Below are 17,774 nucleotides of genomic sequence, written 5' to 3' on the forward strand. Positions count from 1 at the left end.
AGGTGATGTAGTTGCCATTTTTTCCTGATATATCACTTAGTACTATGTGTACTATGTGGCCCTTGCTGGAAAAAGTTGAACCACCCATGCTGTTATTCTGTATATTTGACCAATATTACCATGGATTTAGAAATGCTCACACTCTTACAGTGAATGAGGTGTTTCTACTAAAGAGAAAACCCATTATTGGACCAAAAAGTGGCAAATGTGTGAGGGGTTACTACATCAGGAGGATGGAACGGATAAAAGAACCATATTAGCTTTCTGGTACAAATCTTCATCCTGATTTGGGTGGAGGGAAAAAAAAAAAAGCTAGGTAATAAATGTGCTAGATTTTTTATTTGCGTCATCAATAAATCCAACAGCACTGTCTTGAATGAACAAAAGATGTAAATTGGATTCTTCAGCATCACATCAAATGTAATGTACATTTGCTTTCCAGTGTTTACTGATTCTTTCTGACACATCAGCCACGTTGAACTAGCGCTATCAAATCACCGTAATACTGCTTCCTCTGGGTTATAAAAATAGTCTGAATGAAGAATATACTCGTGCTGAAACGTGATTAATCCTGACTGTCACACAACACACACACACGCACGCACACACAGACATACACACAAACGGGAAGAAAAGCACACAACACTGCAGCATGGTTAAGTACCACATTTTTCAACAAAAAAAAAACAAAAAACAATCAAAGTGCAAGACAAAAATACACAATTAGTTTGAGCACAGAAAAGGTGCAATTAGATTGAATTTGTTTTGGGTTTTGACATGGCACATATCAGGATGGAGGTAAAAGGTTGGGGGGGGGGGGGGCAGCATCCCAACGTACACGCATTACGTCACCCACCTCCTGCTTCGACAACCAACAGTATGCCCCAGTGTAACACACACACACACACACACACACTAGTTATGCTGGTCATCAGCTAATGATAGCGATTTGGCAAAGTTTAGATACTAATGTTAGCTATCATTGAATGTATAGCCTCGCAAAACAACACGAATCCTTTTGTGTGTGTGTGTGTGTGTATACACAACATGTGCATGAACACCAGTTATTTTATTCGGGCCGAAAGAAAATCAATTTTGATGCGGACTAGCTCATAATTGTGAAAAATATGCACAATCTACGGTTGCATACAGTCCCCTTTAACACAAGTAGAAAAGCATACGTGGATTGTGGTTTGCTTTAAGGATGGGGCCGATCCAGTATCAGTATCGAGATGTGATACCAGCGTAACTCACGTATCCGACACAACCGATACCACCTGCGGAGATGTCCGATCCATGAGCCATGTCGGTGCTTTTAATAGCCAAAATAATAATAATATCAGTAGCTAGAATATCAGCAAAACATAGTCAAACATATCAGCAAACATATCCAAAAAGAATATCAGCAAAACAGTATTGGCAAATGTATCTAAAAATAATAGCAGCAAAACCTAGCCAAGATAATATCAGTGAACTTAGCGAACGGAATCTTAACAAATTTAGCAACAACAGTTTCAGCTAACATCTAAAAAAAAAAAAACACAAGCGCATCAGCAAACATAGCTAAAAAATATCCGCAAAAGGTAGCCCAAAGAGCATCAGTGAATTATGCTAGAAAAATATCTGCAAATGTAACAAGAAAAAAAAAATCGGCCAACGTAGCCAAGAGCATCAGCATATAGCTAGCATAATATCAGCAAATGTACCTGGAAAAAATTGCATAATAGCGTATCAGCAAATGTAGCTAAAAGAATATTAGCAAAAATAATGTCAGCAAACATAGCCAAAAAAGAGCATCAGCAAATAAAGCTAGAAAAATATCAGCAAAGGTCGCCAAAAAAGCATCAGCAAACTTAGCCAGAAGAATATCAGCCAACATAGCCAAAAGAGTATCAGTTAAGTGTAGAGTTCAACAATGTAGCGTAGCGGCGCGGAAGTTACGTGCGATGTTAAAAGTTCCAACGGTCTGTGAAGCCTTGAACGTTTCGTCATATGTGGCTGATATTCTTCTAGCTATATTTGCTGATAGTTTTGGCGTTGGTTGCATATCATTCAAGCACACAGAGCTCTGGTATCGGCAGTTATCCAAATTCAGATGGGATCGGAAGTGAAAAAGTGAGGGGGGGGGGGTCATCCTTGCAATGCAACAATAAACAATCACATGGGGCTGTAAAATGTAAGATACCGCTAAGATATTCTTTCTGTGAAGTCAGACCAGACAGCAAAGTAACCCCAGCCGGGAAAGGAAATGACAATAAAACATTTATTTTGTTAGCATTTTAAAGCTAATCTTCATCACATCAGGTCAGGGAAGGCGCGTTCAATTCAAGTCAGCGTTCAACACGGATCACGTCTTTGTCGGACGATGCTACAACGCATCGTGAAGCCCGACGTGAGCACGACGCTTCATTATGCTGGACTATCACTATCACACACATTCAAGCGCCTCCTGACTCCTCCTCTCTTATCATAAAGGCTCCGCCTCCTCGTGTCAGAGAGGGGAACGTTTCACACCTGTGCGGGTCATTATGCTACGTTTACTGTCTTTATTTCTATGGCTGCTAAGTTTCCAAGTCCAAAGGCATTTCTTTCTACTTGAAGTGCAATCGGAGCTGCGGGTGCGCTCGGGTGCGCTCCTCTCAGGAAGACTGAAGTCTGATGATGGTTTTCAAACTCTTAAGTGGAACCAATGGAGACAAGTATGCAAGAATCAAAGACATAAGAAAACAAAAGGTGGAACGGCATCCTAAAAGGGTGGGAAAGAAGCGGACGACAACTAAACCATTACCCTTCTCAGATCAGCGCAAATCATAACAGCAGCTTCTGGCGTCCACACAAAACATTCATCAAAAGTCAGCACAGCAAAAAGAGCCAAAGAGGCTCCGCAAGATCAAGTCCACCTCTTATACACACCCATACAATACCCCCACAATAGTCACAACACCCCTCACATTTACCTCGAATACTACAGGAATCAAACTTCCTGTGTATCCTTTACCGTGACTAGCCACTGAAAGAGTCTACACCGCCATTATTGTGTCAATATCCAATATCCAGCAACACAGGTGAGCAAGATTATCCTATAGTTAGACATAGTGGTGGTGTGCATGACTGCTGCCGTCACTGGGGGAGATGTGGTTCATCGAGGGAAACATGGCCTCTAAGAAGTGTCCACAGGAGTGTCCAAATGCATGTTTTAAGAATATTAAACAGAAGAGCAAAACACGTAATATGAGTAAAAAATATGTTGGAGGGGAAAAAAATTACGTTATGATAATAGCCAGAATATTGGAATAAAGAAATGTTATTTTACAAGAAAAAAAAATCTACAACAAAAAAAAGCAGTCCATAATCTTACAGGATTAATGGCAAAATATTGCTAGAAAATTTGTTGTACATTGTAATTTTGTGAGAATAAAGGTTCAAATATTAAAGTAAAAATGTGTTGTATTTTACAGCTGTAATATGAAAAAATTAAGAAAATTGTAATTTTTGGAATATTAGGCTGGGGGAAATGTTAGAATATTGTCAGAATAAAGTTACAATATTATGGGAATAAAGTCATAAATACTTGAAGAAAATTTACAAGATGTATATTTTCTTATTTAAAGCGCCGAAATTAAAGTCAAAATATTTAGATTAAATTATTATATTGTAAAGAAAAATTTAATTTTACAGAATAATTATGTAATACAAAAAAAGTGTCATTTCAGTAGCATAAATTTGAAATATTAAAGAAAAATACATTATTTAAAGTCATATGACCAAGTAATAGTAATATGAAAGTTTAAAGAAACAACAATAAAGCAAGAAAAAAAGTGGATGGCCATTGTGACGTGTGCTCACTTGTGTTGGCAGAGTTTTCCCACAATAATGGAGATGTAAATGTAACGCTGTACACTGACTACTCTAAATGATATTCAGGTTTCATTGCTACACTCTTGTCCCCTTGGGAAGATATACAGGTGGGCCTTACATAGCGCTCAACGTCATTTTGGTCTCTAAACTATCAATAGACTCGCTTGGGAAGTAGTCACAGCACTCGTGGCGGATTAATACGGTGCTCCACGCACTAAGGATAACATAGTGGGGACCCCCCCGCACCCCCAAGCATCAGGCAGGCTCTTCTCGTAGAAGAGAAAAGTGAAACTATACAACAAAGCTGCTCAGACATTGCAACAGATGGTATCCTTGAACATGTGAAAGGATCTTGGACCATGAAACTGACATGTTAGTGAACTCATCCTCCTCCCAACAAGCCTGTCTCGCCCTCCTTTGCAACGCCCCCTTCCAGTAGTGCAAAACAGGGATAAAAATTTTGTATTTAATCTTATTTTTACTGTATCTTTATATGTTCTTTCTGTGTTTTGAGTACAGTGTGGGCAACGTAGGAGTTGATTTAGAAACTAAAGGACCACCCAGAGTACTGCCATAAATATGGTTGCTGCAATGTGAGGGCTGTAGTCACTTTTGTGAGCTACTGTTACATTCTGCAAAATAATTACAGCTCGAGCAAATGGGGTTTGACACTATAAGGTGATTTGAGAAACATACAAGTCATTAAAATGGACAAAATGAAAGAGTGATCATATACAAAAGAACAAGAAGGCAAGGCAATCTCATGTATGGCCTTTTCTCGTCTGAAAATATTTACCTCACAACCAATATCTACAGTCTGCATTTGGCCATTTGTACAACCACTACTGTTATCTGTAGAAATGTGCTTATTTACAAGTCTGTACAAGCAACCATCCCGTCGAGCTCATCTTACCTCCCACAAGACCTTCAAAAGCAGGATACCTGAGTTTTCAAAAGGACGTCTCGCAGCACTCGTTTCACACACGCAACTCACCTAAACTAAAAGCTCAAAAAAAAAAAAAAAAAAAGACGGCTAAGGTCCGCTCTCCTCAAGCGGAAAACACCGGGCTGCTCGCAGTGCTCGCAGCACAGGGCCCTCTAGTGGTGTGCTTGTGCACTAGCGGGCTAATTAGTGACAAGAGACGTAAATCTGTTGTGGAAGTCTGAAGGCCGCGGGGCCGCCCCGGTGGTGGATTGGAGCCGAACTGGATGTGCTTCTCCTCAGTGCGTGGCAGCCGCCTGTGGCACTGAAAACCTGACATGTGATGACAAAAGGGAGACACAGAAAGATTAGCATGTGCTCTGGAGTTTTACTTTATCCATTTAATGACAATGAATCACTCTAAATAGGTTTCTGACACTGGTAGGTAGGCAGGAAGGGAGTGAGTTCACTTTGTTCATTGGTTTCAGCACCTTGGCCTGCTTGTTCCATAGAACAATGGCATGAACGGAGAGAGTCCGTTTTGTTTGTCATACAATCCCTTTGTTTTGTTGTGTGGAGGCAGTGCCGGTAGCATACACAGAGGGCAGAAGAGTAGTTCAAATAACATTACTACAAATACTTTTTCATTGTAATTAATTTTCTTAAAGTAATATTAAAATCTCCTCTCCTTTCGTTCCCAACCTCATCTCGTATATTGAGTATCTTGTGACACCCCTATAAATAAGATTGGACTCGTACGTTAGCGTACTTCTCGCAGGGGCAACTGTCTATCAGTGTATTGTAATGGCAGCTTGAAATGGCTCTTGATACCCAATATAGTAGACATAGCAGCAAACAGTGACACCTAGTGGCAAATGCACAACACTACATTCACAATTAAAATGCTTCTTTTGCAATGTCATTCATTCATTTTCTACTGCTTATCCTCACGAGGGTGGCTCTAAAAATTCTTTATTTACAAATTGCTTAAATAAGCATATTTTTTAAATCATTTATTAATTCATTTTTGAAAAAAGTGAAGGAGCAATGTTGGAATTGCTATGCAGCAAGGGACGACGGTGTTTTTCATTAGAACATTAACATAAAACACTTAAGTACGCCGTACATCCCCAATTTTCACGAGGATTACGCCTGACTCGCTAAGCTGACTGACTGTCAAAGTTAATCCCGATGAACCCACACAAACACCTTCATGCACTGCTGTCGTGTCATTCAGCATATGTGTTAGGTACACTGATGTACTATATGTATGCTATATGCCTATATTGTATGTACATTTCATGCTTTACTACAAGGGCCACTGTCATATTAAGTATGCTAAGAAGTTATACATACTGGATTGAAGAGAAAACCACATCTCAGCTTTGAGAGATACTGTAGGTGAAACATTTGTATCACCCCCCCCCCCCCCCCATTTCTGCTGTTTTTTGTCAATTGTCTCAATATTTAAGCTTTCTTAAATCTTCATGAATTTTCTTCTTGTAACATTAGGACTTTATTGCCAACAGCGCCCCCCCCCCCACACACAATTTTTAGTCAGACTTTTTTTCTCTTAATATTTAGATTTGATTCTTATGAAATTACAGTTGTTTTTTTTACATAAATTTTTCTTCTTGAAATTATAATTTCATTCCCATATTTTGACTATTTTTGTAGCATGCCCTTTTTCCAAAAATTACATTAGTCATTTTGTGATATAACATTGGTTTATAATTCAACTTTCTGTTCGTAAAATGACATGTTTTGATGTTTTCTTGGTGCACTTTGGACACCCCTGCTTTACTACCAGGTATTATTCTTATTTACAAGTAAATTATTATTGACTTAAGACGAATTAAATGTTTTTTTGGCAATTTTAAACCCTGCCAATTTTTTGAAGAAAAAAATATTTTGAAACAAAAATCTGCACATTTCCATGAGTGTTGAATCGGGAATGTGCAAGGATCTAGTGCATTGAGATAAAGAACCAGGACTAGTGAGGAGCTCTGATGCGTGTACTTTGCAAGCTGGCTTGGGAGTGTGTTACCTCTGAAGTCTTTGCACCAGTTCAGCCACCAGTGAGTCACACACCCCTGGATGGATGTCTTCAGCCAGGAAAATGGCCTCCTGCAGCGCCTCTGCAGCCTCAGGCTTGCCATTGCTGGTTTCACCCTTGTCTTTCAACTGCAGCGACAACGGCGATTTAGTTCTTATTTATAAAAGGTTTGTTTTCTTGTAAAAATATTCTATTTCTGAGTTGGTTGTACCTCGGAAAACAATGGCGAGAAGATTGACGATAAGCTCTGTGACAAAGGCCTCTTTGGACTCTCCTGCTCCTGGAACATTTGCAAGAAAGTTTTAAAGATGAAAAGATGGACTTCACATAGCTTGCTGGTGATGTGACATTTTGACAACAGTATCCAGGCACGTGTCAGTTAATTACCATAATTTCCGGTGTATAAGCTGCTGCGTTTTTCCCACGCTTTGAACCCTACTACCTGAACAGTGAAGTGGCTAATTTATGTCCAAAAGACCTACAGTTCCCATGATGCTTTGAGTGCAGCTTTAGGAAGTGGTGAAATGGATGAGTGAAGTGCAATCTAATATTCATTCATTTTCTACCGCTTATCCTCACAAGGGTCGCGGGGGTGCTGGAGCCTATCCCAGCTGTCTTTGGGCGAGAGGCGGTGTACACCCTGGACTGGTCGCCAGCCAACCACAGGGCGCATATAGACAAACAACCATTCACACTCACATTCATACCTATGGACAATTTAGAGTGGCTAATTAACCTAGCATGTTTTTGGAATGTGGGAGGAAACCGGAGTACCCGGAGAAAACCCACCCATGCACGGTGAGAACATGCAAAACTCCAGAGACGGCCGAGGGTGGAATTGAACTCGGGTCTCCTAGCTCTGAGACCTGCGCGCTAAGCACAGCTATTCCATTTAAACTTGTATTGGTAAATGTCTGTATATTTTCTCAGGTATACCTTTTGAGTGTTAAGTTACTGTGTGATGAATTTTATGTTCTTTGTAAGATAAGCGAGGACAGAGTGTTATATTTTTATACTGTTATATATCATGGCCGAAGTAAACCGAAAGAAACCGAAGTACCTGGAGAAAACCCACACATGCACGGGGAGAACATGCACACAGAACTCCACACAGAGATGGCCGAGGGTGGAATTGAACTCGGGTCTCATAGCTGTGAGGCCCGCATGCTAACCACTCGGCAGCCGCAATCTAATATCACGACTTGAAATCTCATACAACGATCATATGTATGTTGATCTGATAAATCTTAAGTAAGTTTGATCAAGTGTAAAACTACTATAGCTTCTGTTTGGAATGCGGCAGATGTTGAACTTCGATGGAAAAAAAGCATAATCAAAGCTAACGAGTACTTTAAGGTTAGGATCGGGTGTTCCAAATACGTGCAATTTGTAGACTGTCTTCACCAACTCCATACACCCCCATAAAATAGTTTCACCGCGACATTGGTGTGTATTCTCCTACCGGTTTCATTTCCAGCTCAGCAGGCTGCACGGCGCCATTCTGAACCTTTTTCAGGTCCTTCTCCCTGATGGTGTTGAAGATCCAGTCATCGTTGGGGGCGTCGTTGCCTCCAGACGCTTGGCCTTGGGGCTCCCTACAAAAGGCACATCCATTTTAGCTCAGAGAGGAGTTGTTTCACAAACAGCAACGGTGCCGTCAACGTACTCATCTGAATCCTCGGAGCTGGACTCATCCCGTGACTGTTCTGCTTTCCACCTCTTGTACCTGTCGATCAGCTCCGTCAGGTAGGACGTCTTTTTGGCGTGCCGTACAATCAGCTTGTGCTTCAACAGCTCTTTGGCAGTCGGTCTCTACAGAAAAAAGTATATCAGCTGGAGATTTTGCAAGAGTAAAACTTAGCAAACAGCATGAAAAGAAATCCTTTCAACTCACAAAGCTGGGCTCTTTATTCAAGCAGGCTTCGACAAATTCTTTAAGTGGTTTACTGTAGTTTCCTTCCAGCGTGGGGGGATTGTTCTTTGGGATGAGGAATAAGACCTTCATGGGATGGAGCTCCGAGTGGGGGGGCTCGCCTTTTGCCAGCTCTATTGCTGTTATTCCTAACGACCAGATGTCTGCCTGCAAAGCAAAGACGGTCCAAAGACAATAAGTAAAATCATCTTATGACTATGTGTGCAAAACAACAGGGATTGATTGACATTTAACCCTTTGGGCGATGTTGCTTGTCACAATTTTGGAACTCTGGCACTTAAAAGGTTAAATAGTTGCCTAGAGCAGTTTATAGTTTATTGTTTATTACAGATCCCCATTAGTCCTCACTGCAGTGAAGACCATTCCTGGGGTGCAAAAAATTTAATTTCAAACTTCAAACATGCAATAAAAACTTATTATATTACAATTAAATACAGTAAACCTCGGATATATCGGATTCAATTGTTCCCACTGGTTTTGTCCGATATAAGCGAAATCCGTTATATGCGTATACCGGAAAATGTCCGTTTTACGCATATATCGGATTTATATCCGGTATATGCGTAAATCGGATTTTATCCGTTATAAAAAGGCACTTCCTTGACTATGTTTCCAATGTACCTGGAAGCGCAGGCAACGCTGCAAATGACGTCGTATAGCGGCCTGTCACGATTCGGCGAATCGGAGCGCCACGATGCGGCCATCCGATATATGCGAGGGAAATTTAATGGAAATGCATTGGAACGGGACTGGAGATTTTGTCCAAAATAGGCGAAATCCATTATAAAAAATCCGATATATGCAATGAATTTTTATTGGAAATGCATTACAGAAAAATTGGTTCTTTTTTATCTGTCCGTTGTGAGCGAATTTCCGATATATCCGAGTCCGATATATCCGAGGTTTACTGTATAACTAAATCTAAACAAAAATGATCTGTGATGTAATGGAATACAACCCTTAAAATTATTGAAGCCAACCAGAACAACAAAAATTATTCCAATTGACACACACAAAATTTCTGAATAAATCAACCAACTAGAAACTGACTTCCCTGCTCAAGTGCTGGTTCATAATGTAAACATAACTAAAATAAAATGTGCTTGTTAGCGTCCTTCGAAGTGAGGAAGCAATGATAATTAAAGAAAGAAGGAGCGCTTACTGCAAGCCAACCAAACACGTGTATGAAAAGCAAATACATGTTGGCAGGTCTGGGAATATACCATAAAAAAACGAGGCTAAATGAATAATTTTTTCATTTAAGATTAAAAAAAAAAAGATTAGTTTTCAGTTGAATTCAAAAGTTATTTAGGTATTTTATGCTGACCATAGAAATTCTATTTCTATATTCCTGCCCATCCTTCACAGGTGCAGCGGGCGAAAATTCTTTTCTCCATAAAGCATCCATCTATCAGCCAAGTGCGTCACTCGACTGCAGTTTTATTTCACTGGAAGAAAAAAAAGTGTGACAACTCTGACCTTTGAATCGTATGCCGATTGCTTTATGACTTCAGGTGCCATCCAAAAAGGAGTACCAACAAACGTGTTCCGTTTTATCTGGGTGTCGGTCAACTGGCCCGCCACACCAAAGTCCGCCAGCTTCACGTCACCTTGCTCTGACAGTAACACGTTGGCTGCTGTGAATGGGAAACAATAAGAGTGATTATTGCATTTATTATAGAAAAGATCGTTACACTGATGTTGCTTCATATTAATTGGATTTATTATTGTTTGGTCAAAACAATAAAGTAGAAGGAAATTTATTTAACAATAAAAAAAATAATACATTTAGTGCTCTGTAACAATAATGGACCAGCCCATACACATCTGGTGTTGGGGCTAACATTCTGCTGAGGGTTTTGTGGAGTTGTTGTATAAACTTGGAGGGTTTATTTCAAGAACACGGGAGGGTTTCTGTTCGTTTTAGTTTGTTTACCACAAGTCGTAGTAATCTAAAGCACAGCATACCTTTAATATCTCTGTGAATTTTCTTTTCCGAGTGCAGATATTCCAGCCCCTTTAGGATTTCTCTCAAAATCGTGGCAATTTGGGTCTCGTCGAGGGAACCTGGTTCCAACTGGACAGACAGAGAAACAGGTCTGTGTGAGACCCTTTAGGTTGGAAAAAAAAAAAAATCTAATAATCTTTATTGGTCAGTGACTTTGTAGGCTTACCAAATCTAGGGCAGATCCTCCGCCCAGATACTCCATAATAATCCATAATTTTGTTCCCTGAAAAAGAAATACAAGAAACGTACTCAACAATTGTCATCCGGTGTGTCCTTTCGCATATGTGAGATCACAAATCTACAAAAAAAATCTGCATACAAGCAATGGATGTTACGCAATTGGTCTGTTTTTGTATTATTTTACAGCATGCACCATTTTCATTTCTGTGTAAGTGCAGGACAAAGTCCAGCGGGTAATTCCCAACAATGACACAGCAGGACTTCCTTATCATGGTCAGTGTGAATAGATAGTACAGAAGGAGTTCTAAGGACACTTTGACTCACTAGCCAGAACCTTAGGACAACCATAAACCATGCTGGGACTAAAGTGACTCCATTCATATTTACAATGTACTTTAACAGGGGTGTCCAAAGTGCAATACAAGGGCCATTTGCGGCTGCTGCTGTTTTTTTGATCAACCTATGGGACATTCTAAAAAAAAACAAATCTTAAAAAAAAAACAGCAAAAATCTGCAGTAATTTCAATTAAAAAAAAAACAATAAGAATATTAACAGAAAAAAAAGATGCAATTTAAAATTAAAAAATAATGTCATTCGAGTTGCATAAAGCTAAACTATTGAGATGTTATTTTTTTTATTAGGTTGTGGAAAAAGTTACACAAATAAATATTATGGGAATAAGGTCATAATTTCCATGAAACGTTTTAAAATAGAATTTAAAAAAACAGTAGCAGAAGTTGGAAAAGAGTTATAATTTCAGGAGAATGAAGTTTAAAAATATTGGAAAAAAAGGTCATATTTTCACAAGAAAAAAGTCCAAATTTTAATCTTGTAACATTATGAAGAAAAAAGGCAGTTTAACATCATAGCTTTCAAATATTAAGTTGTAATATGATACTTTTTTTTTTAATTGGGTTGGAGAAAAAGTTATATTATGGCAATAAAGTAAAAATGTGACAATAAAGTCGTAATATGAAATATTTAAGTATGACATATTTAAGAAGAAAGTTGAAATATTTGGAAAATTATAAAAAAATAGCAGCAAAAAGGGGGGAGGGAGGAAGAGGGCAAAGAGCAAAGAGCAAAGTTTATGCTAATGCACTTTTTCACGTATATATCGCAAAACTGAAATGCAGTTTTCTCTTAATATATGTATAACATCTGGAGCATACAAAATAATAAAGTGGCCCTTTCATCCTTTCATTTTGAGGCCCTAGCTGGAAGACGTTTGGACACCCCTCGTACTATAACAAAAATCCATGGTCATTAAACCCACCAATTTATCTAAAGAAGATCCACAACAACTGCGCTCAACAGCTAGGACTTAAATGTTTCCCACTAGCAGCATAGTGTGTCCATAACACAAACACAACAAAACAACCTACTTGCGTTGCGTATGCTCAAAAAAGCTGCAATATTTTCCTCCAGCTGGAGGCATAATTGTGGAGATAATGGACTGCCATTACTGGCCATGCTCCCCTTAAGTACTGCACTAAATGCTATTAGAGGCACTGTAAGCACAATCACACAGTGCGAGAATGTACTACAACAAATATTTACAACTTACAACCGAGCCTTTGTAGTCAGCGGTGCTGTACCAAAACCAAAATACCAAAGATGTTTCATCGACAACCGCGTTGTATTGCCTTGAGAAGACAACTTAGGCATTCCATAGCTTTGAAGATAGTAATTAATATAATGATGGTGTTTCCACACCGCAATTACTACATTTGACACAGTCATTCAATTTCGTTCTTCTGAGGTACGTGTTAAGTGTTAAGACTACTTGAACTACTCAAGGTCATTATCGCCAAACCACAATGAATGCAATATTTATGACACATTACACGGGGCACGGACTGGTTCAGGTTTCATAAAAAGGATGTTCCCGCTCCCGCTCACCTTGAGATAGGATCCAAAGTACTTGGTGATAAAAGGACTGTCACACTGGCTGAGAACGGTGATTTCCTGTTGGATGTCCTCTATCTCATCTTCTGCTTCTTCCAGGTCAATAATCTTAATGGCCACCACCTTCTGAGTCCGATTATCGATGCCTTTAAAGACTTCGCCGAAAGAGCCTTTGCCTATTCTCTCCAGCTTGGTAAAGAGCTCCTCTGGGTCAGCTTTCAGGTTCTGGTGGACAACAACAGGGTGTGTTAGTTGCATCATAACAAAACCGGGAAAAATGTAAAGACTCCATTCAAGTGACATTCAAAAAGGCAACACATCCACATTTTAACCAGTCACATTCTTCCATGGCATCCTTTCATGTGGCCTTCAACTCCATAGACAGAAGTGACAACATCTAACCTTGATATGTCAACTTCTGAGGTTGTTTAAATAATTGAAACCAGTGCAATACAAACATAATTTAGGTTTAACGACCTTCCCACCATTAAGCCGTAAAAGAAACTGAGGGAGGGTCGGTGTGTCGGACCTATCGACTGAAATAAATGGCTTATTTCCCAATGGAGCAGCAGTGGGAATAGTGGTCCTGAAGTGGGCCACTCCCATTTCCGTCCATGCCGTGTGATGATTAGACTCGACAGTCCGCAGTGTGGCAGGTCTAAAACTCCAGTATGAAAAAGAGTACAGCCGTAGACAAATGTTTTGACACAAAGTTTGCTGCTTCAGTGTTTTTAGATCTTTTTGTCAGATGTTTTTCCCCAAGCTACTTAATTGTTTGTCAATTTTGACTTTGGACGAGGCATTGTTTGTCCTTAACTGCTCTTAGATGGTTGGGAAAAAGTTGCTTTCAGAGGTTGTTTTGGTCCTATTCTTTATTCATGGCTGTGTTCTTAGGGCAAAATTGTGAGTGAGGCCAGTCCCTTGGCTGACAAGCAATCCACACATGAATGATTTCAGAATCCTTTACTGTTTGCGTGACACAGGACTGAAGGTAGCGCTCACCTTTTTCCTCCTTGGATTCCCCAAACAATCAGAAAGGAGACTCAGAAAAGAAAATAGTAGGGATGCAGAGTTTTCTATGAAAAAGCATGTGATTAGCATATGCCGATAAATGCCGTTTAAAAAAGCTTTAATTTAATATTGCATTTAAATAAACTTGACTGAGTAAGATGGGTTTCAGGCTCATAATGTGATCGTCAATCAAACTGCAGTTCATGTAGCCAACGCTGGACAGTACTCGTCCCACTGCATGATACGCCATCAGACAATCTGTGATCGGTATCATTATTGGACAATTTCAGTCATGGATGATGGGTAAGATCAGAGCATCCCTAGAAAATTGTTTAACTCCAGTCTTTGGCAGTTCAGTACCTGTATCTTTTGCAGAACACCAGTCTGGTGTTTTTCAAAATAGTGGCTTTTTTTGCTGCCCTTCCTGACAACCAGGCCATCTTCCAAAAGGCTTCGTCTGACAGTGCGAGCAAATGCACTCACGCCTGCCAGCCACCATTACTGAGCGAGCGCTACACTGGTGGTCCCCCAATGACCACAGTTCAATCAACTATCAAAGACGGTCCAGTGTTTTTGTGCTAGGCAACGTTGACTACACGTGTTTTTTTTGCAGGTATCCATGTTTAAAAGAGGAAAAACTAAGATTTCCTACACCACCCTTCTTTTTGAATCACTGACATTACAGCGGCTGGTACTTTTGTGGCAGGGCTAAATTGCATTGGAAATATTTTTAGGGGATTAAGTAAATTTTCATAATAAGGAGGGACGCCATTCATTTTATCACTCTTCATGAAGTATATGCAAATTGCCATTATAAAAATTAATATTTGTTGTCATTCTAGACTTGTGTCTACTCAGTGCAACGACCTGGATGATGTTGGAAATTCCAGCGTTTGTGAATGATGATGAATGATTGGCGGATAAAGAGGAAGTCTGGTTGTTGCTAAAGTTGAGAGCTACAAGGAAACATGGGACTTGAGCACTGTTGTTGGTGTTAAGGTTGTCAATAAAGCTGAAAAAGAGTATCAAATTGTGTCTCTACTGCGACGCTACATGAAAATCTACTTGCAAATGGTTTCACATCAAAGAGATTGGATGGCACAGAGTAAAGCACAGCAAAGACAACACAACCAAAAACTATGATAACATTGGTGTGTTCTGTCGAGCCATCCAGGTGAAAACAATGTTGAGCTTGTCCTGTGCAAAAACAACAAGTGCGCTGTGAGCACAGACTATACACACGATGGGAATGTACTTGCAAGCGTAGCCCCAGTCAGCAGGTTTACCGCCGCTGAATAAAGCCAACTGAACCTCCCTCTGAAAGCACCGCGTGTGTGTGTGTATGTGTGTGTGTGTGATGCTCTCCCATCTGCACCACAGTAGTCCGTCTCATCCAAGCACCACACCCTAATGGCTGGCTTCCAACAACTCCTGACAACACGACACAGAACCTGTGGCTCAAAGGTGGGGGAGGGGGGGTTGATCACCACAGAATTGCACCAGTGATGGCAAAGAGGGCAACTGTGATGATGACCGGAAATTCGACTAATGGCAGCACTTGTGCTTGTGTTCGGCATTTTGAGTCGACACAGAGGACGTTGTTAAAATCTGCTTCAATATTTGGAAATTACATTTCCAGGTTTTTTTTTTTTTTTTTTACAAGATTTCCGCTCTTGTGGGCACTCTGTCTGGGAGGATGAATAATATATTACACAATATTACACACAATGAATGAAAGTGACCTTGATAATTTTGCCGGCCTCAATATATTGCCACATTCATGAGTGCGTTTTCTGTATCTCCCACCTTCAAGCAGTGTTCAGTCTTTTTTTTTCTTTTTTTGCAAGTGACGTCCAAGTCTTTGGTCATGAGTCCAAGTCAAGTCTCAGGTCCAAAAAAATACATCTCTAATGCCTCTTCTTGTTTTAACGAGTATTCTATCATCGGCTGCTATTAATGCACAGTGATCCATTCATCCTCTATGCCACTTCAATTCAAACCATCTACTGTATTATTATCCCTTCTTTCTCTATTAGCTTAAAGTACCAGTATTGACTAGATCAGGGGTCAGCAACCCGCGGCTCCAGAGCCGCATGTGGCTCTCCAGCCTCTTTGTTGCGGCTCCCTTTGCAATGCTTGAATATTTTTTAGCACCCGTGTGGTGAAATTGCACGTCTTTGTTATGAGTTTACAAAAATCCAACTTTGTGTGAGACCATGAATGCATCCTGACTGAGTTCTGACTGGTGACTGAATGAGCAGACAGGATGCTATCCAGTTCTCTCTGACAGGTTAACATGAAGGGAAATGAGTAATACTTTGAGTTATTTGAGTTATTAATTATTATTAATGAGTTATTTGACGATTCTAAAAAATAAATTAGAGCTCATTTAAAAACAAAAGTTTATCTCCAGTACTAGCAAGAGTACTCCAACTCGTCTTTTTTTTTCCCTCCAATGTTGTTTTAAACATACAACGTTTTGCGGCTCCAGGCTATTTTTCTTTAGTGGGCAAGTGGGTGAAATGGCTCTTTTCATAGTAAAGGTTGCCGACCCCTGGACTAGATGTTTGTTTATGACCACATTAAAAGGGCACTTGGAGAAAACACAATGAATCCCGTCAAAGTGCTTTTGCTCTTTGCTCAGGCTGCATTTGTAAAGAAAACATAATTTTTCAGAAAACAGAAAAAAATGAGAAGCACTGGCATAATGGAACCACCTGTGTGTGTTTGCCATGTCCGTGAATGCACCTCGCATGTGATTGGTGGAGAATGAGCAAGTGTTGTGTGGGTGTGGAGCAGAAGCCGAGATGGTGTGCAAGTTGGAGATAATGGAACTCAGCACTGCTGTTGACATGTTATGGTCAGAATACAGTTTGTTTAAAAATTATAATTACATTGCCGTTACTGTAAAACAAGTTACAACCAACACTGGGTGTACAACAAAAACATAATTATTGATATAATGCATTAAAAATAAACACATGAAATATAACCATACGACATTCTGTGTCAGCAATGCTCGTTTTAAGTCCTAAAATGTACATTAAAAAAAGAGTACATGATGTCAACGTACTTGTAGAAAGTGTGCATACAGCTCGAGGCTAGTAGTGACACTTTTGAGACGCAGATAAGAAAGACATAAAAGTAGCAGCTCTTGTCCTTAACAAGCAAGCATTCGACGGTATAATGAGTTTACCTGAATCCCTGGAAGCCCACTTTGTATTGGGGAGTGAGCCATGGCGTCAGGTCAGCTAAGAAAACGTCGTTTACAGCTTTGCTCTTCGGCACTGTGGTTGCTTTCCGACTCCTGTTTGAGGCGACTTGATCCGCAGTGCAGTTCCGATACGTCTGGCGACACTGTTGACAAGCGAAAGTAAGCTGATTTTTAACAAAATTCAGCTTGACTTGTGTCGGTGTGTACTTCGAACCGCGTCCCCTGCCTTCCGCAGTTAGCTAACGCTAGCACCGCTAGCTACTTCAACTGCTACTTGGCAAACAGTTCCAGCTGGCTAAATGTTGTATCTCCAGTGACCCGCAAGAGCCTTCAAACTATGCTTGTATTCCTCCCGGTGCCAAAGCAGAGTGCCGGCACGGAAGAGTCGCAAAAAGTTAATAAATACACTGTTATATAGTTAGATCGTTTGTTGCTCTCATCACTTTTCTAGCTCACTCGCCGCCATCTTTGTTAATGTCATTTTCATTTGAGGACAGCCAATCACAGCGAAGAGTAGTGCGTGGTGCCGATGACGTCACCCCCTCGCGCTGTAGCGTCACAGAAGAACATTACATTACATTTAGCAGAATTCACACAATTTACGAACTAATGATGCTTTCCAACTCACTTGATGCAACATGATTTGAGATGTAGATCAAACAGAGTGACAAAATCGTCAGTTG

At 40.1% G+C, this 17,774-nt stretch overlaps 1 protein-coding gene across 1 annotated transcript; it reads right to left on the reverse strand.

Annotated features, from left to right (window-relative positions):
• Window positions 1-320: 320 nt before the first annotated feature.
• On the reverse strand, window positions 321-17,573 carry stk24a (serine/threonine kinase 24a (STE20 homolog, yeast)). Its single transcript, XM_058082569.1, has 11 exons — window positions 17,074-17,573; window positions 12,861-13,091; window positions 10,944-11,000; window positions 10,738-10,846; window positions 10,249-10,406; window positions 8,731-8,916; window positions 8,503-8,648; window positions 8,299-8,431; window positions 7,048-7,116; window positions 6,828-6,964; window positions 321-5,113 (listed from the first exon to the last, which is right to left on the reverse strand). Exons 1-11 carry the CDS (start codon window positions 17,113-17,115, stop codon window positions 5,080-5,082), a joined length of 1,302 nt encoding a protein of 433 aa, XP_057938552.1. The 5' UTR covers window positions 17,116-17,573; the 3' UTR covers window positions 321-5,079.
• Between the last annotated feature and the right edge of the window lie 201 nt (window positions 17,574-17,774).

Source organism: Doryrhamphus excisus, chromosome 9 (genome assembly GCF_030265055.1).
Source record: "Doryrhamphus excisus isolate RoL2022-K1 chromosome 9, RoL_Dexc_1.0, whole genome shotgun sequence".
In the NCBI taxonomy this organism is placed as follows: domain Eukaryota; kingdom Metazoa; phylum Chordata; class Actinopteri; order Syngnathiformes; family Syngnathidae; genus Doryrhamphus; species Doryrhamphus excisus.